This window comes from Falco naumanni, chromosome 3 (genome assembly GCF_017639655.2).
Source record: "Falco naumanni isolate bFalNau1 chromosome 3, bFalNau1.pat, whole genome shotgun sequence".
NCBI lineage: Eukaryota > Metazoa > Chordata > Aves > Falconiformes > Falconidae > Falco > Falco naumanni.
Genome location: NC_054056.1, coordinates 106,893,047 through 106,906,924, shown reverse-complemented (window position 1 = coordinate 106,906,924; position 13,878 = coordinate 106,893,047). Strand labels below are relative to the sequence as shown.

The 13,878-nt window shown below is 38.4% G+C and overlaps 1 protein-coding gene across 2 annotated transcripts in view; it reads left to right on the top strand.

The window, feature by feature from the left end:
- ADCY8 (adenylate cyclase 8) overlaps positions 1-13,878 on the top strand; it is a 131,010-nt gene that overhangs the window by 92,843 nt on the left and 24,289 nt on the right. For both annotated transcript variants that reach the window (XM_040588342.1, XM_040588341.1), the window contains 3 exons: positions 2,473-2,573; positions 9,795-9,996; positions 13,315-13,404. In XM_040588342.1, coding sequence (XP_040444276.1) covers positions 2,473-2,573; positions 9,795-9,996; positions 13,315-13,404 — 393 coding nt within the window. The remainder of the gene's footprint in view (positions 1-2,472; positions 2,574-9,794; positions 9,997-13,314; positions 13,405-13,878) is intronic.

Below are 13,878 nucleotides of genomic sequence, written 5' to 3'. Positions count from 1 at the left end.
GGGCTTCCTGATACATCTCCTGTCCCTCCCCTGTACTGCAGAAGTTTTCCAGTGGCACAAACACCATTGCTGCGAAGAAGAAAAATACATGGTCTCCCTTTTCATCCACGAGGTCTTATGCGAGTCAAAGAGCAGCAGTGAGGATAAGACCTAAACCTTTCCTTCACAGTATGCAAACACTTTCTCTAGACGCACATGTAAGCCTGTTGTATTACCAGCACGCCCCTTTCCAAGAGCCCTGGGGAAGGAGTGGAGAGCTGGGGAACCAGCAGCATTACCTGGCAGAGGAAACTTGGCCTTTCTTACACAAGCTCAGTTTCAGCTAGCTGGCTGGGCTAGCCAGTACAGAAACAGTTCCTCCCGTCCCCGTCCCCAAACAGCACAGGCAAATACCTCAAGCCCCATGAGAAGTAGGGTGAGCCTTTGCTGCACCATGAGCAAGTCACACCAGTGCAGATAGGTCTGTGGGACGGCGCAGCTAAGGCTTCATTGCAGAATAGGTGGCATCATGGTTCTTCTTACCACTCTGCGTGGCTCTAGCTGGCTCCATGCCTCCCCATACTTATGGAAGTGACTTGAAGTTTAGCCTATCCTTCATTTACTTCTCCAAGTCATTAAGGGGCAAACAGCTACATAAGTGCTACTTTTTTTCATTGGTGTTTGTGCTGCCTCAGGGATGTTAACAATTTCTCATTACAACATCGTTACTGATTAGGCCACAGCATTCATCCTTTTGACATAATGCTCAACACAGCAGGCAATTCCACGTTTGTGTTTCATTCAATTAGTTTGCTATAATTTCCCAAAGGAACAGTTGGGATTTCATGTTATGTTTTAAGGAATGTACCTTTCTTTTTCCCTTTGGTTCTTTTTGTGCTGCAACCAAAAAAAGCCCTGGTCCATTATTTAAGTGGACTGATGTGCTTCTGTTTTCTTGCACATGAAACCAGGATCAGTGACTGCTTCCAGCAGCAAAATGGAGTTGCCTGTGAGTATTATCAAAAATTATGTCGAAGTGATGCTGCCAACAGACACAGGGCATAATCGCAGCAGAGGAATAGTCAAAATGAGGGGTGCCAACAAATAAACCCCCTCTCCTACTCTTAACAAAGGGGAGCAGTAAAGACAGAAGCCTTTTTCCCATTTCAGGAGCTTGAGACTATTTTGACCAGATGTTTATAGCTGAGATGAAGTCCCTACCAAAAGTCCACACAGGAAACATATTCTAAGTCTAGGTAGGAACTTCCTTCCAGAGCAGATTAGCTATAACATCCAGTTTATAGCTAAACTCTCTCAATATATGTTCCTGATAAATTTCTTCATTGGTTTTAATTTTTCTCAATTATAATGCTCTCTAGGCATTTATAACTGCAGTTTGCCTTATTTCCAAATTGCTGGAAAAAGATTCTGATATCTGATATCTCTTTGACTCTGTTTTCATTTTGTTCTGCACATGTAACACTTAGCTCCTTCAAAATGGCAAGAGATTAAATAGAATTTAGTTATTGTTCAAAGGAGGAAAAATTAGTGGGGCAGACATCTGTGGGATTTTTTATTACGTGAAGAAAATTTAGTGGCATCAGGGTTGGGTAAAGAGATTTACAAAAATATGTCTATGGACCAGTCTTCATTTGCTGTAAACAATTGGAGTTTAACTGAATTAGCAATGATAAATACCAGCTGAGGACTTGGGTAAAGTTTCCACATTAACTGATCCACCATGATTCACCGATGTATCTCTTACTCCTTTTCTTGGTAACTCCCATAAAAGGGGAACCATCATTTTCAGTGTTTTGGTGTCCTGGAGAACAATACTTTTGCAATAAACCATAATAACAATAATGCACCTCAAATGGTCTTTTATGTAATAATACATTCATTTTCTACTTGGAGAATGGCCGTATTGCCACATTTCTGCACAGCTTCTGGATAACTTAGGATACACAGGTCATGACCCACATCTCAAATAGTCACAGAATGTCACAAACTACGTACTTTTCTTAAAAAAAACTAAAAAAGAAAAGCAGACCGGTGTCAGTTTGCCAAGCATGGAGACACCTCCATGATGTCATGCATGCAGCTGCAGCTGACTTCAGTGTTTATCTTCAGGTGAGGAAAACCACAGCATTTTAAGTATTTTATTAAGCTATTAAGTATTTAGTAGTCTACTCAGCAGCACGAGCCCCTAGTATCTAACTGAGGATTTTTAAAGCAAATAATTTTGATAAAGAAGCAACCAAGTAAAACAATTTTGTATTGCAAATTAAAGAGCTTTGCTGTCTTGGATAAAGTATTTTACCAGCTTATTAATGATTTATTTGTTGTGTTTCATATTTAAAAACAAATACAGGTTTGTTGATTTATTATCTCTTCCTGCTAATTTTCCTATATGCATCAGTCTTTATGAAACTACTGCATGGGTTACCAGCTAATTTACTCTTCTGTGTGTGTGTTTGTGTTTTTTTATTCTAGTATTCCCAAATGAGGGATGAAGTATTCAAATCAAACTTGGTGTGTGCATTTATTGTTCTTGTATTTATCACCGCTATCCAAAGCTTACTTCCTTCTTCCAGGTAAATACAGAAATATATCTCTATATATCTGAAGGCGCTCTTAGGGAAACAGGAGGATAACATATCTAGGATTGACATGGAATGAACCAAAATAATTCTTCTTGGTCCCCAAAAGTGTTCAGAATTATTTTTTTCATTTTTTCCCCTAATATTAACTACTTTTGTACCACATTATCTGCAGCTACATGTTTCATGTGAGGTGGCAGCACCTACTGACATTATGTTGTTATGTTTTTAAGCAGAAGCCCCACTGAGTTAAGTGGGAACTTTGGGTTACAAAAGTTTGTAATGATACAGCCTGTTGCTTACAGTGTTGAAGTAAAACATGATCCATACTTGTAACAGTGCCTCTTTGCTACGTGACTGGTAACCACCTTGGGAATCAGTGATTGTTTTTGTTTTGGTTCTTACATGCTACATAAGAAAATCGTACTGTTGTGTTTTGTTGCTGATGATAAGTTTTACCAAGCTGGGGAAAGCAATCTTGTGCCATTAAAGAAGAAGCAAGGAGGTGATGTGGTAGATCTTTTCTCAACAACAGCTTCCTATCAAGGTGATGAAAAGGTGATGTAGCTGAGACTTCTGTGTCTACTTGTTTCACACAACGAAACCCATCAATTGGCATTTTTGTCTACTAATAGTGAGAACACAAGAGAGTTTGCAAGATCTAAGGTCATGTTTGTAGCATCATACCAGAGCCAGCAGGACATGACTGCCTCTAAATCACGCCTCTAGTCCCACTTGGCCTTTGGCAGAGCAAATGCTAAAGTGGAAACGCCCAGATTAACATAATTCTTATGTGGTTTCTAACACTCAGGGGAACCTTACCTTATATAGGCTGCCTGTAGAATGACCTTGAAAATACATACATATATATATATATATAAAAATAATAAGACATTCATTATGTTACAGTAATGCAGCAGTATTTCTTGGATCATTTCTGGAAGACCTGATTCACCGTGCTTATGTCTAATAATACCAAAATGGTGGTTAGATGCAGGCAGGCAACTGCCCTGTGCAGCTGTGGTGTCCCATGGATTTTGTAGTTCTCAGCTGGGAAAGTACCCAGAGTAGTACCTGACCTTCTGCTGTTCTTTACGTGCTGTATTGCTCTAATACCAGTAAGTTTGTTTGCTTTTTTAAAGTTCTTCTCCCAATACACATTGGGATTATATACTGGCAGCTGTTATTTTTATTTTTTTCTCAGTATGTACAAGAAGATTTATGGCTCTTCCTAATAGAACCTGTTGTCTAAAAAGATTTCTGCTGCTATATCAATCACTGCTATAACAGGAAAAAAAAATGACTTTTTTTCTATCTGCACAGATTCATTTCTGTTAATTCTCATGAGGGTGTCTACTGCCATTGGAATTAAGGAGAAAGAGTCACGTAACCACACTGCCTGCAGCCATCTCCCTTCCTGTTTTCCTATCTGGCACAGCAGTCTTGTGTTCCCCTGCATTTCAGAAATCCTTTGTAGATCATTTTGTCACTGAATGTTAAAGAGGTTGTAAATATAAATAGGTTCAAGTAAGGAGTAGATAAATTCTGACAAGATAAAATCAGCAGAGGATTTTAAACAGAAGTGTGAAGCCTTGGCCTCAAGAACGCACTTAAAGGTTCATTGCTGGAACCTGGGGAGATATTTAAGGAAAGGATATATACCACTACCCCTTTTGTAAGAGAAGATTTGGAGCCACATGGGTGCCTTATGGCAGTTGTTATGTCCTGTCAGGAGCTGAAGATCACTGTCAAGATTTAAGAAGGCAAATTTTGGTCTTTGTTTTTCAGGTTCTGATACTCTGCTTCAAAAAATGTGTTTCAGTCTTAAAAAAGCATGCCTGTTAAATGAGAGGAGGTCAACAGATGACTAACCCTGAAATAACAGGATGAGGGGTTTTAAGTGAGAAGGTTTCAATATGCTTAAGCATATTGAACGAGGAATTAATCTGGAATTTCAAATTTCCTTAGTTCCAGTTCTAAAAACAATCCGAGGTATGAGCACATGAACAATCCAACACAAAGTTAGGTAGGATTTGGATTCAGAAAGTCTTGGAGATAAGTGCATGCTCATCTCCTATAACCTCAGGCAGGTATCAGAGAAGTAAACTACCACAGTGGAAAAGCATGCACATAATTTTTGTGGAACAACTAACAAACTGTAATTCACAGTCCTTATGGTAACTCACCCATTTTCTGACAAGTCAGTTTGAGCGTCTTTCAATAAATTCTTCAGAGCTCTGTTGAACAAGTATGGAATTATGTATTTGCTTAAGTACATGTCTGAGTATTTTTCTGAGCTGAGCCTTTTGGGGATTTCTGGAACTCAGGTGAAAGAAAACTATTTAAATCATCACAAAACATACCTTACTAAGGACCTTCAGGGAGTTTCTCAGATAGGTTGCCTTAGTCTGTGTGTTAAAGAAAGGAATTCTCTTTCTGTTGCTGCTTCTACTGTGTATGGAAGTTTCAGAATTTTATCTCAGTTTATATCTGTCTCCTGCAGGATAAATATTTGATCCATTCATACTTTTCCCTGACAGTGCAGGCACATCACTGAGTTTAAAAGTCTTTGCAATAGTTTTCATTCTTTGAACTATTGAGTTGAGGAAATTACTCTAAGTGACATAAATTAATGCCATATTTCTGCTGTAATTACCCTCTATGAAGCCATTACATTACATTGACAACCTTGCAGTGATTCATCTTCTCCAACTGAGAGGCCTGGGAGTTTGATTCATTTCCTGCAATGAACTTTCTATATGCTCACGTGGGCAGTAGATCATACTAGAGTTGCCTGCTGAACTACTGTTATTTCTGTCAGGTTTTCACTGGGTTATTCTTGTGAGGCGAGAAAACTCAAATGAACTTGTTGTTCATTTAAACATCTGCATCTTCTGTTTTTTATGAGTTTTCCTTCTGGCTCAACTCTTGATTTGCAACCGTACACAAGGAAGAGGGAAGGCAAAAGCTCCATTTCAAACATCACCAGATCTTGACAGTAAGGGAAACACTAGAAAGAAAAGCATTTGGTTTTAAATCTCTTCTTGAATGAAGAGGGGAACCAACCCAGGTGTCCTAGTTCTGGGAGAAGTTTATGGACAGAAAAGTATTATGGCTATTTGTTCTTATTCCTCTAACCTTGGCTTTGTTGTCTGCTTACTTGATCCTAGCATCATGCCGCCAACATGAGCTTAGTACAGATACTGTATTTAACCTCTAGGAGGTCATAGGTGTGCAGACTTCAGTTTTGGCTTTATCTCAACTGTTGAACACATCAATGTTCAACCAAACGCCTACAGCAGGAGAATTGTGTTGCCTATGTATTTATTATGAACAAATACAAAGCTGTGGTTTCTCAGGCACCTAAGCACATTGTGCAGCATTTTGGATTGATATCCCAGTCTTAAGTCCCTAGATGCTCCTATTATAGTACCTTAATTCAATAGCACTGGGTCTTACATGTAGAGTTTGGCAGTCCAAAGTAAGAACTCATGTTTAGTGTTCTCAGGTCTGACCTCTTAAGGCATGACCCTAATCTTTTTGAAAGCCTTAATTTAGTTTCTTTTAGAGCTGGGTCAGGCTAGGTCTACAGTATTGGTAGGCTGTATCTGCATATATAAACTGTCTATAGATATCTGAGATATAGCTAGAAACTATCAGATCCAAAGAGGGACTCAAGTAATTTGGCTTTGGAAAGCAAGAAAGCTATTACAGAATGCTGTTGTAGTCTGGTTAAACTGAAGGAAAACCTCACCTAACTATGTATCAGTGTCTATAACGGGTTCAAAGTATAGCCACTGAAGAACAGGTCAGTCAGAAGATCTCCAGGGGCCTCCAATCTGAATAAATCTAAGACATTGCTGTGCAGTGAGATAATTTGTATCCTAAACTACACAGGTCTCTTAATAAGCCTTCTTGACTCCCTTGACTAGTTCTCAATGAACATCTTGTCCAGCTTCTCCCTGGCTTTATTGACAGTGTTTCCCTTGGCTTTCTGTATATTTTCACAAACACAAGCTGCTCTCAAGACATTGTTGCGTTGTGTCTCTACTTGGTAGCTGTGGGACTTGCAGCAAGTCCTGAGACTTCCCACAAAGCCTTCAGCTGCACAGGATGAGATCTGCGGCTCCTGCTCCAATCTTTGTTTCTTCATTATTTGCTCTTCCCTTCATAATACAGTTTGTTTTTCCTGGCTGCATTGTTACTTCTTTCAAAAGCAAGCTTTACTTGTGGGTGAGCTTGCTGGAAAGGATGGGACTTTTTGGTGAAAAAAGTGTGTCCTGTATTCAACTCACACACAAAACTCTGACAAATTGTGTTGGAGTGAAATGTTGACCCAAGTGTGAGATAACATTTCATAGCTATGGTACATTATCAGAAGAGCGTCAAAGCTAATATTACCACATGGAAGCTCTCAAGGGAAGCTAATGTGTAATTCATCTTATTCCAGTTCATTAGGGAACAGAACTTCCAGTTTGATATTTTCCACATTGTATTTCTAATGTAATTTGGTACTACCCAAAGACATCTTATGCATATACATCTTACAAATATATATCCTCAGATACATTCCAAAAGAAAAAAAAATCTCTGTGAACTACAGTCTTGCTTTCTGTTTGTCATCTGTTTAACCCATTTTCTTTTCTGGACTCCTGTACTGCAAGTCATATAATTTTGAGGTTCTGAGAGCAGGAGCTGCACGTATAAGCCATAGGTGCATTACTATAAATTATTCTGAGGCGTGCATGCTGTTTTCAAAAGCTAATGCCTTGATCATAGTTCTGTGTTAGCTTGATTAATATTAGTAGATTATAGAGAAGAAACTTTGAAGTAAATTGCGTATTATTCTGTCCTGATACATTCAAGGAGTCATTGTCCCAGCAAGTCTGTTTGGATGATCAGAAAGGAATAATATTTATGCAAATATTGTTTGTAAAACTACATCAGATTTAATATGTATGAATCTTTATCATGACAGCTGAATTAGAGCATTAAAAATCAAAACATTCTGGTAAAAGGTAATATTTTAAATTAAGAAGGCTAAAACATACAGGAGTACAGTTCTGCACTTAAATCTCTTTCAGTTTGACACCTGTACCTCATGTTATTTATGTCTTTTCCCTCAACATGACCAACATTTCTTCATGTATACTCTGACTTCTGCCTACTCTTTTCCAAAAGAACATTTCCCTGTGAACATAAACATTTTATTTTATCCTGTTTTCTCAAGATATTTTCTACGAACATCAGTACTGTGAGGAAGACATACTCAAAAGTTTTCACAAAAACTGCCCAGTGCATCTTTGGTGATCCCCTGGTGCAAATATTTTGGATTCCATCCATCAGCTGCAAATACGACCAGAGCTAAGAAATGCCAGTTCCAGCACAGACTGTTTCTCAAGCTTGTCCTCCTATGCCCATGTATCCTCACCTGTCGTTATCTCAGTGTAGTTTCCTCTTCTGACTGCCTATATACCTATTAGCTTATGGTGAAGCTTTCTAGAGCAAAAGGTTTAGTGAATTTAATGGGCTCAAACCACAGATTTGAATTCAGATTTGTATAAATTTAGGATTTTCTTTCCTAAACCAAATCTGGATAGTCTGAAATTGAGGAGAATTTCAGGTAGGTAGGGATACAGTCCATTCAGATTCAGGGAGCTGATCTGGCTGAACTACTGAAAAACAAGGAAAGAAAAGATATGTCGATATTTTCACTTCTATTCCTGTCTTAAATCCTTAAATTTGTCTTGCTGTAGGGCACAAGTATACAAATAGCGTTGCACCCTGCCCACAGAGAAGAGGGTTAGGTGATATGTAGCAAAATATGAAAGTTCATATTTTCAATAAGACAAAACATATGTTTACAGAAGGCTTAGTGAGCCGAGTACAGCTTACCTACATTCATGCGCCTGAAAGTGCAGAAGTATCCCTGGAGCACCCTGATAGTCCACTTCAAAAGTGGTTTGTTTTTTTTTTTAATGTGAGACATGATGATTAAATCACTGTAGTATGCTGGCACATACACAACTAAGTTACTAGAAAATTTAACTACTTAATTCAAAGCCTCAGGTTTAATCGTTCTCCTTATAACAAAAAGGCAAGGGAAAGCAGAGTGAATATGGGAGATGTTTGGAGGAGCAGTGGAGTTAGTTACTTCTGGTTTGAGTGGGTTTGATCATTGGGAAAAGAGACATAGAAAGACAATGACTGGCACAAATGGGAACAAAAAAATCTTGACTTGTGAAGGGCTGAGTGCTTTCTTCTCAGTGAAGTAAAACAATTTACTGCATTTCCCAACCATGTGGGTTACTTGATTGACTTCAGGTCCCAATTTTAAGCAAGAGAAAGGAATAAATTTAGAAAAAGATCATGAAAATTAGACTAGAATAAATTACAGGTTTGAATGGCTTGTTTAAAGGAATTGAACAGTCTATTCCATGTACACACTTAACAGTACTTGATTAAGGATCACATTTGCAAGAGCAAAGTTTATAGGGTATGCCAAACGCCATGTTCTATTTAAACATGTTTGGATAATAGAACACCTTTTCATATGCTTTATATTATAAAGGACTTCCATGAAAACAGTAGATCATTTCTTTCAGTGTTTTTAGAAACCAATGGGATTCTTATCTGCAGTTGACCCACTAAGAATTAAAATGAGGGGAACCTTGCCTTTCTGCAACTATTATGTCCAGATTCACTCCAGAAAGCGGGCTGCATTACTGTACTCACTTTGGCCCCCATGACCCTCAGTATAGTATGAGGTTAAGCCACCTGCATTGTGCTCTAAACAAATTAGCACTCTGCTAAACTGCCCCAAAACTGGTCTGCTGGAGTGGGAACAAGCTCATACTAAAGGGGCATCAGGCTCCTACAAGCTGAGTAGATTTTCTCTGAAAGGAACTTACAGGACAACTGAGTCCCAAAAGAAAGGACATTCCTGCCACTCAGACCTATATCAGCAGAGGCACTGGCAATGATTTCCCTGGCTGCTTGCTTTAACAGCCGTTTCACAGCAAGAAACCATGCGAAGCTATGGCAGATCGATGGAACATGAACAAATCCTTGCTTTCTCTGGGTTTTTTTCCTAGATTCTCTCAGATTTATGACAGATTTTTCCTGGTCTTAACTTTAACCATTTATTTTTATTAGCAGTGGTATTGTGTTAAGGTTTAACTCTGGGTTCTCTTTTTTTTTTCTTTTCCTTCCCAGGGTGATACCAATGGTCATTCAATTTTCTATTCTGATTATGCTGCACTCCGCTCTTGTGCTAATCACTACGGCAGAGGATTACAAATGTTTACCCTTAACGCTCCGGAAAACTTGCTGCTGGATTAATGAGACCTACCTGGCCAGGAATGTCATTATATTTGCATCTATTCTGATTAATTTTCTTGGAGCCATCATCAATATTGTAAGCTTGCAGGGAACCAGGGAATATTATATAGGAAAAGATGATTTATGAATTATTAAGCTTGCTACAGGACTTGGTAACTAATGTGTTTATAAGCCAGCTATGATTTCAATATAAAAAAAGGCAAAGTGCCACAGCTTTAGGACTTCAATTTGTTGCTTAAACCGTGTATTTCTGAAATATCTAATTATTTCTCCCTCATGACTATCATCTACTTTTAAAACCCTTTCACTACTTTCTGTTCAATATATCTACGCTTTAAGAACCATTTGTGATTTTCTGACATGCTGATATACTTTCTTACAGACTGTCAATCCAAGTAATGCTTAAAGATATTAAGTCCTCATCTCACGGTTCTCCCATTCATTAGATTGCTAAAAATGATTAGAAGTGTCAAGGAACCCAGAAAAAACCTTCAAAGAGCAGGTTAAGCTGAACCAGTAACCACAGCATGTAAAAACAAGTTTAAAAGTGTAAATTCTAAACATATCTTGCCTTGCTCATTTTGAGGTTTGACAAACCCTTTTGGCCCAGATTCACCTTAGCTGAAGTACTAAACCATGGGCACAGTCACTCTCAGCTTTCTTTACAGTCAGTGCAGAAAAACAGGCATCCCCAAAGATGTGGTTCGATCATACTGGTCCCAATAAAGATATTTTTCTCTTCCACTGCCCACACAGGGAGTTGAGTTTAGTCTGATTCGGCTCCTAATTTACACATCTCCACTAAGACTCTAAAGCGTGACAAATCTAAAGAAAAGTTTATCAGTGTATCTGTGAGGAAAGGCATGTACCAGGCTTTGCTTCACAGCTGTGGTTAGATTAAAATATTGCTGATTGAATACTGTGGGGCTGGCTCTATGCAATGTCACAGGGTGAAAGAGGGGGGGGCTTGTATGCAAATACAATAGAGCTCTGATTATCCTGATGTATTCAGAAATATGAGACAGGTTTGCATGAGTTAGGCAGATTATCACATCAGACAACCTGGCAGGTGTTGAAGCCTGAGCCAAGAGGAAGGTAAATATGTCACCGATAGATTAAAAGTAACATTGCCATCACTCTTTCCTCTTGTGGGGCGCTTTTTGGCTATGGATGTAGCAGTGCTTTTTCATATGAACTTTGTTCATTGCAAATATTTATCCCCTTCTAAATGAGACCAGGAAACCATTTAGTGACAGTAATAACAATAGCAACTGTAACAACTATCAGTAATAACAACAGCAACAATAATTGCCCTGTAATAATTAATAGCAATCATGATTATATCATTGTAGTAAGTATGCTGAACTCTGATACTTCAAGGGTTTGCCTTGTCTTTTGCTAACAGATGTAAGATCTTTATTACATTCTATTGCTGCTCTTCCATGATTTAATTTAGGTTGCCAATGTGCAAGTACTCAGCATCTGTCTGGTTTTTTTAGTGATACTATGCAGTCACTGATAGGAGAATTACTTGAAGAAAGAAGAATGTAGCCACTGATAGCTTTTCTTACAGAGGAAATATGAATAGGGTAAATGATTGGAAGTTCAATAGGGCCGAAAACTTTCTGAAGATATGGACTGTGGTATGTTATAGGATAGATCACTAAGGAATGTTGTAGAATTTAGAGGGGTTTGAATCATGTATGACAAATATCTGTCAGGAAAGATTTTGGTAGAATTAATCTTGCTCTTGAAACAAGATGATCTTTAACAGGCTACCCATACCCAATTTGCTATGGATACAACAACAATGAGATTTTCCCCTGACTTGTTGTGGATTATTTTGTAATATTGTGTCTACTCTAATCTTGTGGGATGGCTAATCCAAAAACAGTCAAAAGAAATATAATTCTTTTTACTGTCATACCAGTGGGTTTCTATAAAGCAGTAAACAGTTATATTTTTTGTCATATATTTAGAACATCAATGACTTGAGTCACCAAGTCCTGACCTCTACAGGAAATCACAACATTCATATAACCTCATTATTTTATATGTCAAAATTCTGCCATAATAACAGTTTGCTCAGGAGGGACATGCATGCATTTAAGAACAAGTAATGGAGCTCAGCCTTGCAGCTGTATGTGTCCACTGAGTTCAAATGCACCCAGCTGGAGGAGACTAAGCCTCAGATGCTTTCTAACAAAAGCTACAAGTCTTTGGTTTCACCAGGGGGGCAAATGAGTCTTGTGGTTCATTACATCAAGTGCATTCTTATTGTTATAAAATTAGAATAAAGTTTCTGATACTGAAGGTCTTTTAAAAAAGATACTCGGAGAGGTTCTCATGGCACTTTGCCCTGCAGAGCTGTGCTGTACACCTCACAAACTTTCAGGAGGTACCATTTCTCTGTTATCACAGAGGACTGCACAACCTAGATAATATTGCTGCGTTACAGACATGACTGAATAGCTGAAACAATAAACAAGAGACTTCCAAGTTCAAAATTCATTAGAATTTAATTATAAGACATAGGGCTTCATTAAACAAATTCTCTAACTGTGTTGGAGAGAAAGACAGGGGAACTAGCTTGTACATACTGGGCTGATGAAACGACATAGTATAAATATCCAGAATGGATTAATATATGTAACAGGAGACTCCATCTGTTTTAACTGTCAAAATATGAAGCCATTAATAATTATTTTCCTGTGTTCTAAGACCATGATGTATTGCAATTCAACACTACTCTTTTTTTATATTTAATATACCTGGTTTGAAATACCATCAAAATTAATGCAGGTCATAACAGCAAAAGGCAGTATTGCATTCTCAAAACCATTGTATCATAAATGAATTTTCATTCCCTTCCATTCCAGGCATCACAGTTGCCATTCTGGGACCATATTCTCTTTTGGCCCAAGCCAGTTCTGCATAATGCCACATCCCACATCTAGAATGATAGCACTGTCCATAGCAACGCAGCAGAAAAAAACTGCCTGCAAACAAGTGCAGTCTGATGTTATGTTCTCAGTTTAATAGTTTTTCCCTATAGTTCACAGCAAAGAATAAACATTTTGAGAGGGTAATCCTTGAGAGTCCAGTATCAGCCCTCTGAAAGTCTCAGAGGAGTTCATTTTTCCCCTTTGGCAACAAGACAGCATGACAAGGGTACTCAGATGCTGAATGTCTGTAGCATGAACAGCTTCCCTCTTTCCATTTCATCTCTACAGTATGTCTTCTTACTGTCCATTTAGTCCTTGGAGCCAGTTGGGGAGCTGCCATGGAGAACGGGAGGCCAGCCAGTTCCCTCCCTGAACCTGGTCAGCCAGCCACACAAGCACGTAGTCACCAGTGCACAATATAGACGTGATTTTGTTTTCTTTCTTCACAGCTATGGTGTGATTTTGACAAACCGGTAGCCTTGAAGAACCAGACATTCAATTCATCTGCATCTTTTACGGACATCTGTTCCTGTCCTGAGGTATTTGTGAGGGTATTTTTGAATCTGAGGCACGGATCCACAAAGGTTACATGGCAACCACTATCTGGGATCAACGACCTGGTAGTGGAGTCAGGTGCCTCCACAACTCCATGAAACTGAATTTTTTCATCTGTCCATATGCTGATAGAAAAAGCAAAGGCTGGTTACAGAAGGAATCAATCTTATGGTCTAATGGGACATTACAACCAATTTTTAACCTTTAAACTTCTTACAGAACCTTTATGCTGGAAACACATCCAGCAATCATTCAGCGAAGCCAGTGCAATAAAACACACTTCTTAATTCATATAAAGCTAATGGAGACTAATACTTCTTAAATAGCAAAACCAGCAGTCATTCTGCTGCAGTTATTTTAAATTTGCATTTGGAGCAAAAAAAATAATCTTCTTTATGGTGAGCAAGCAGGCAACAAAATCATTGTGTTGGTCATGTGTAGATAAAAGAAGTATGTTC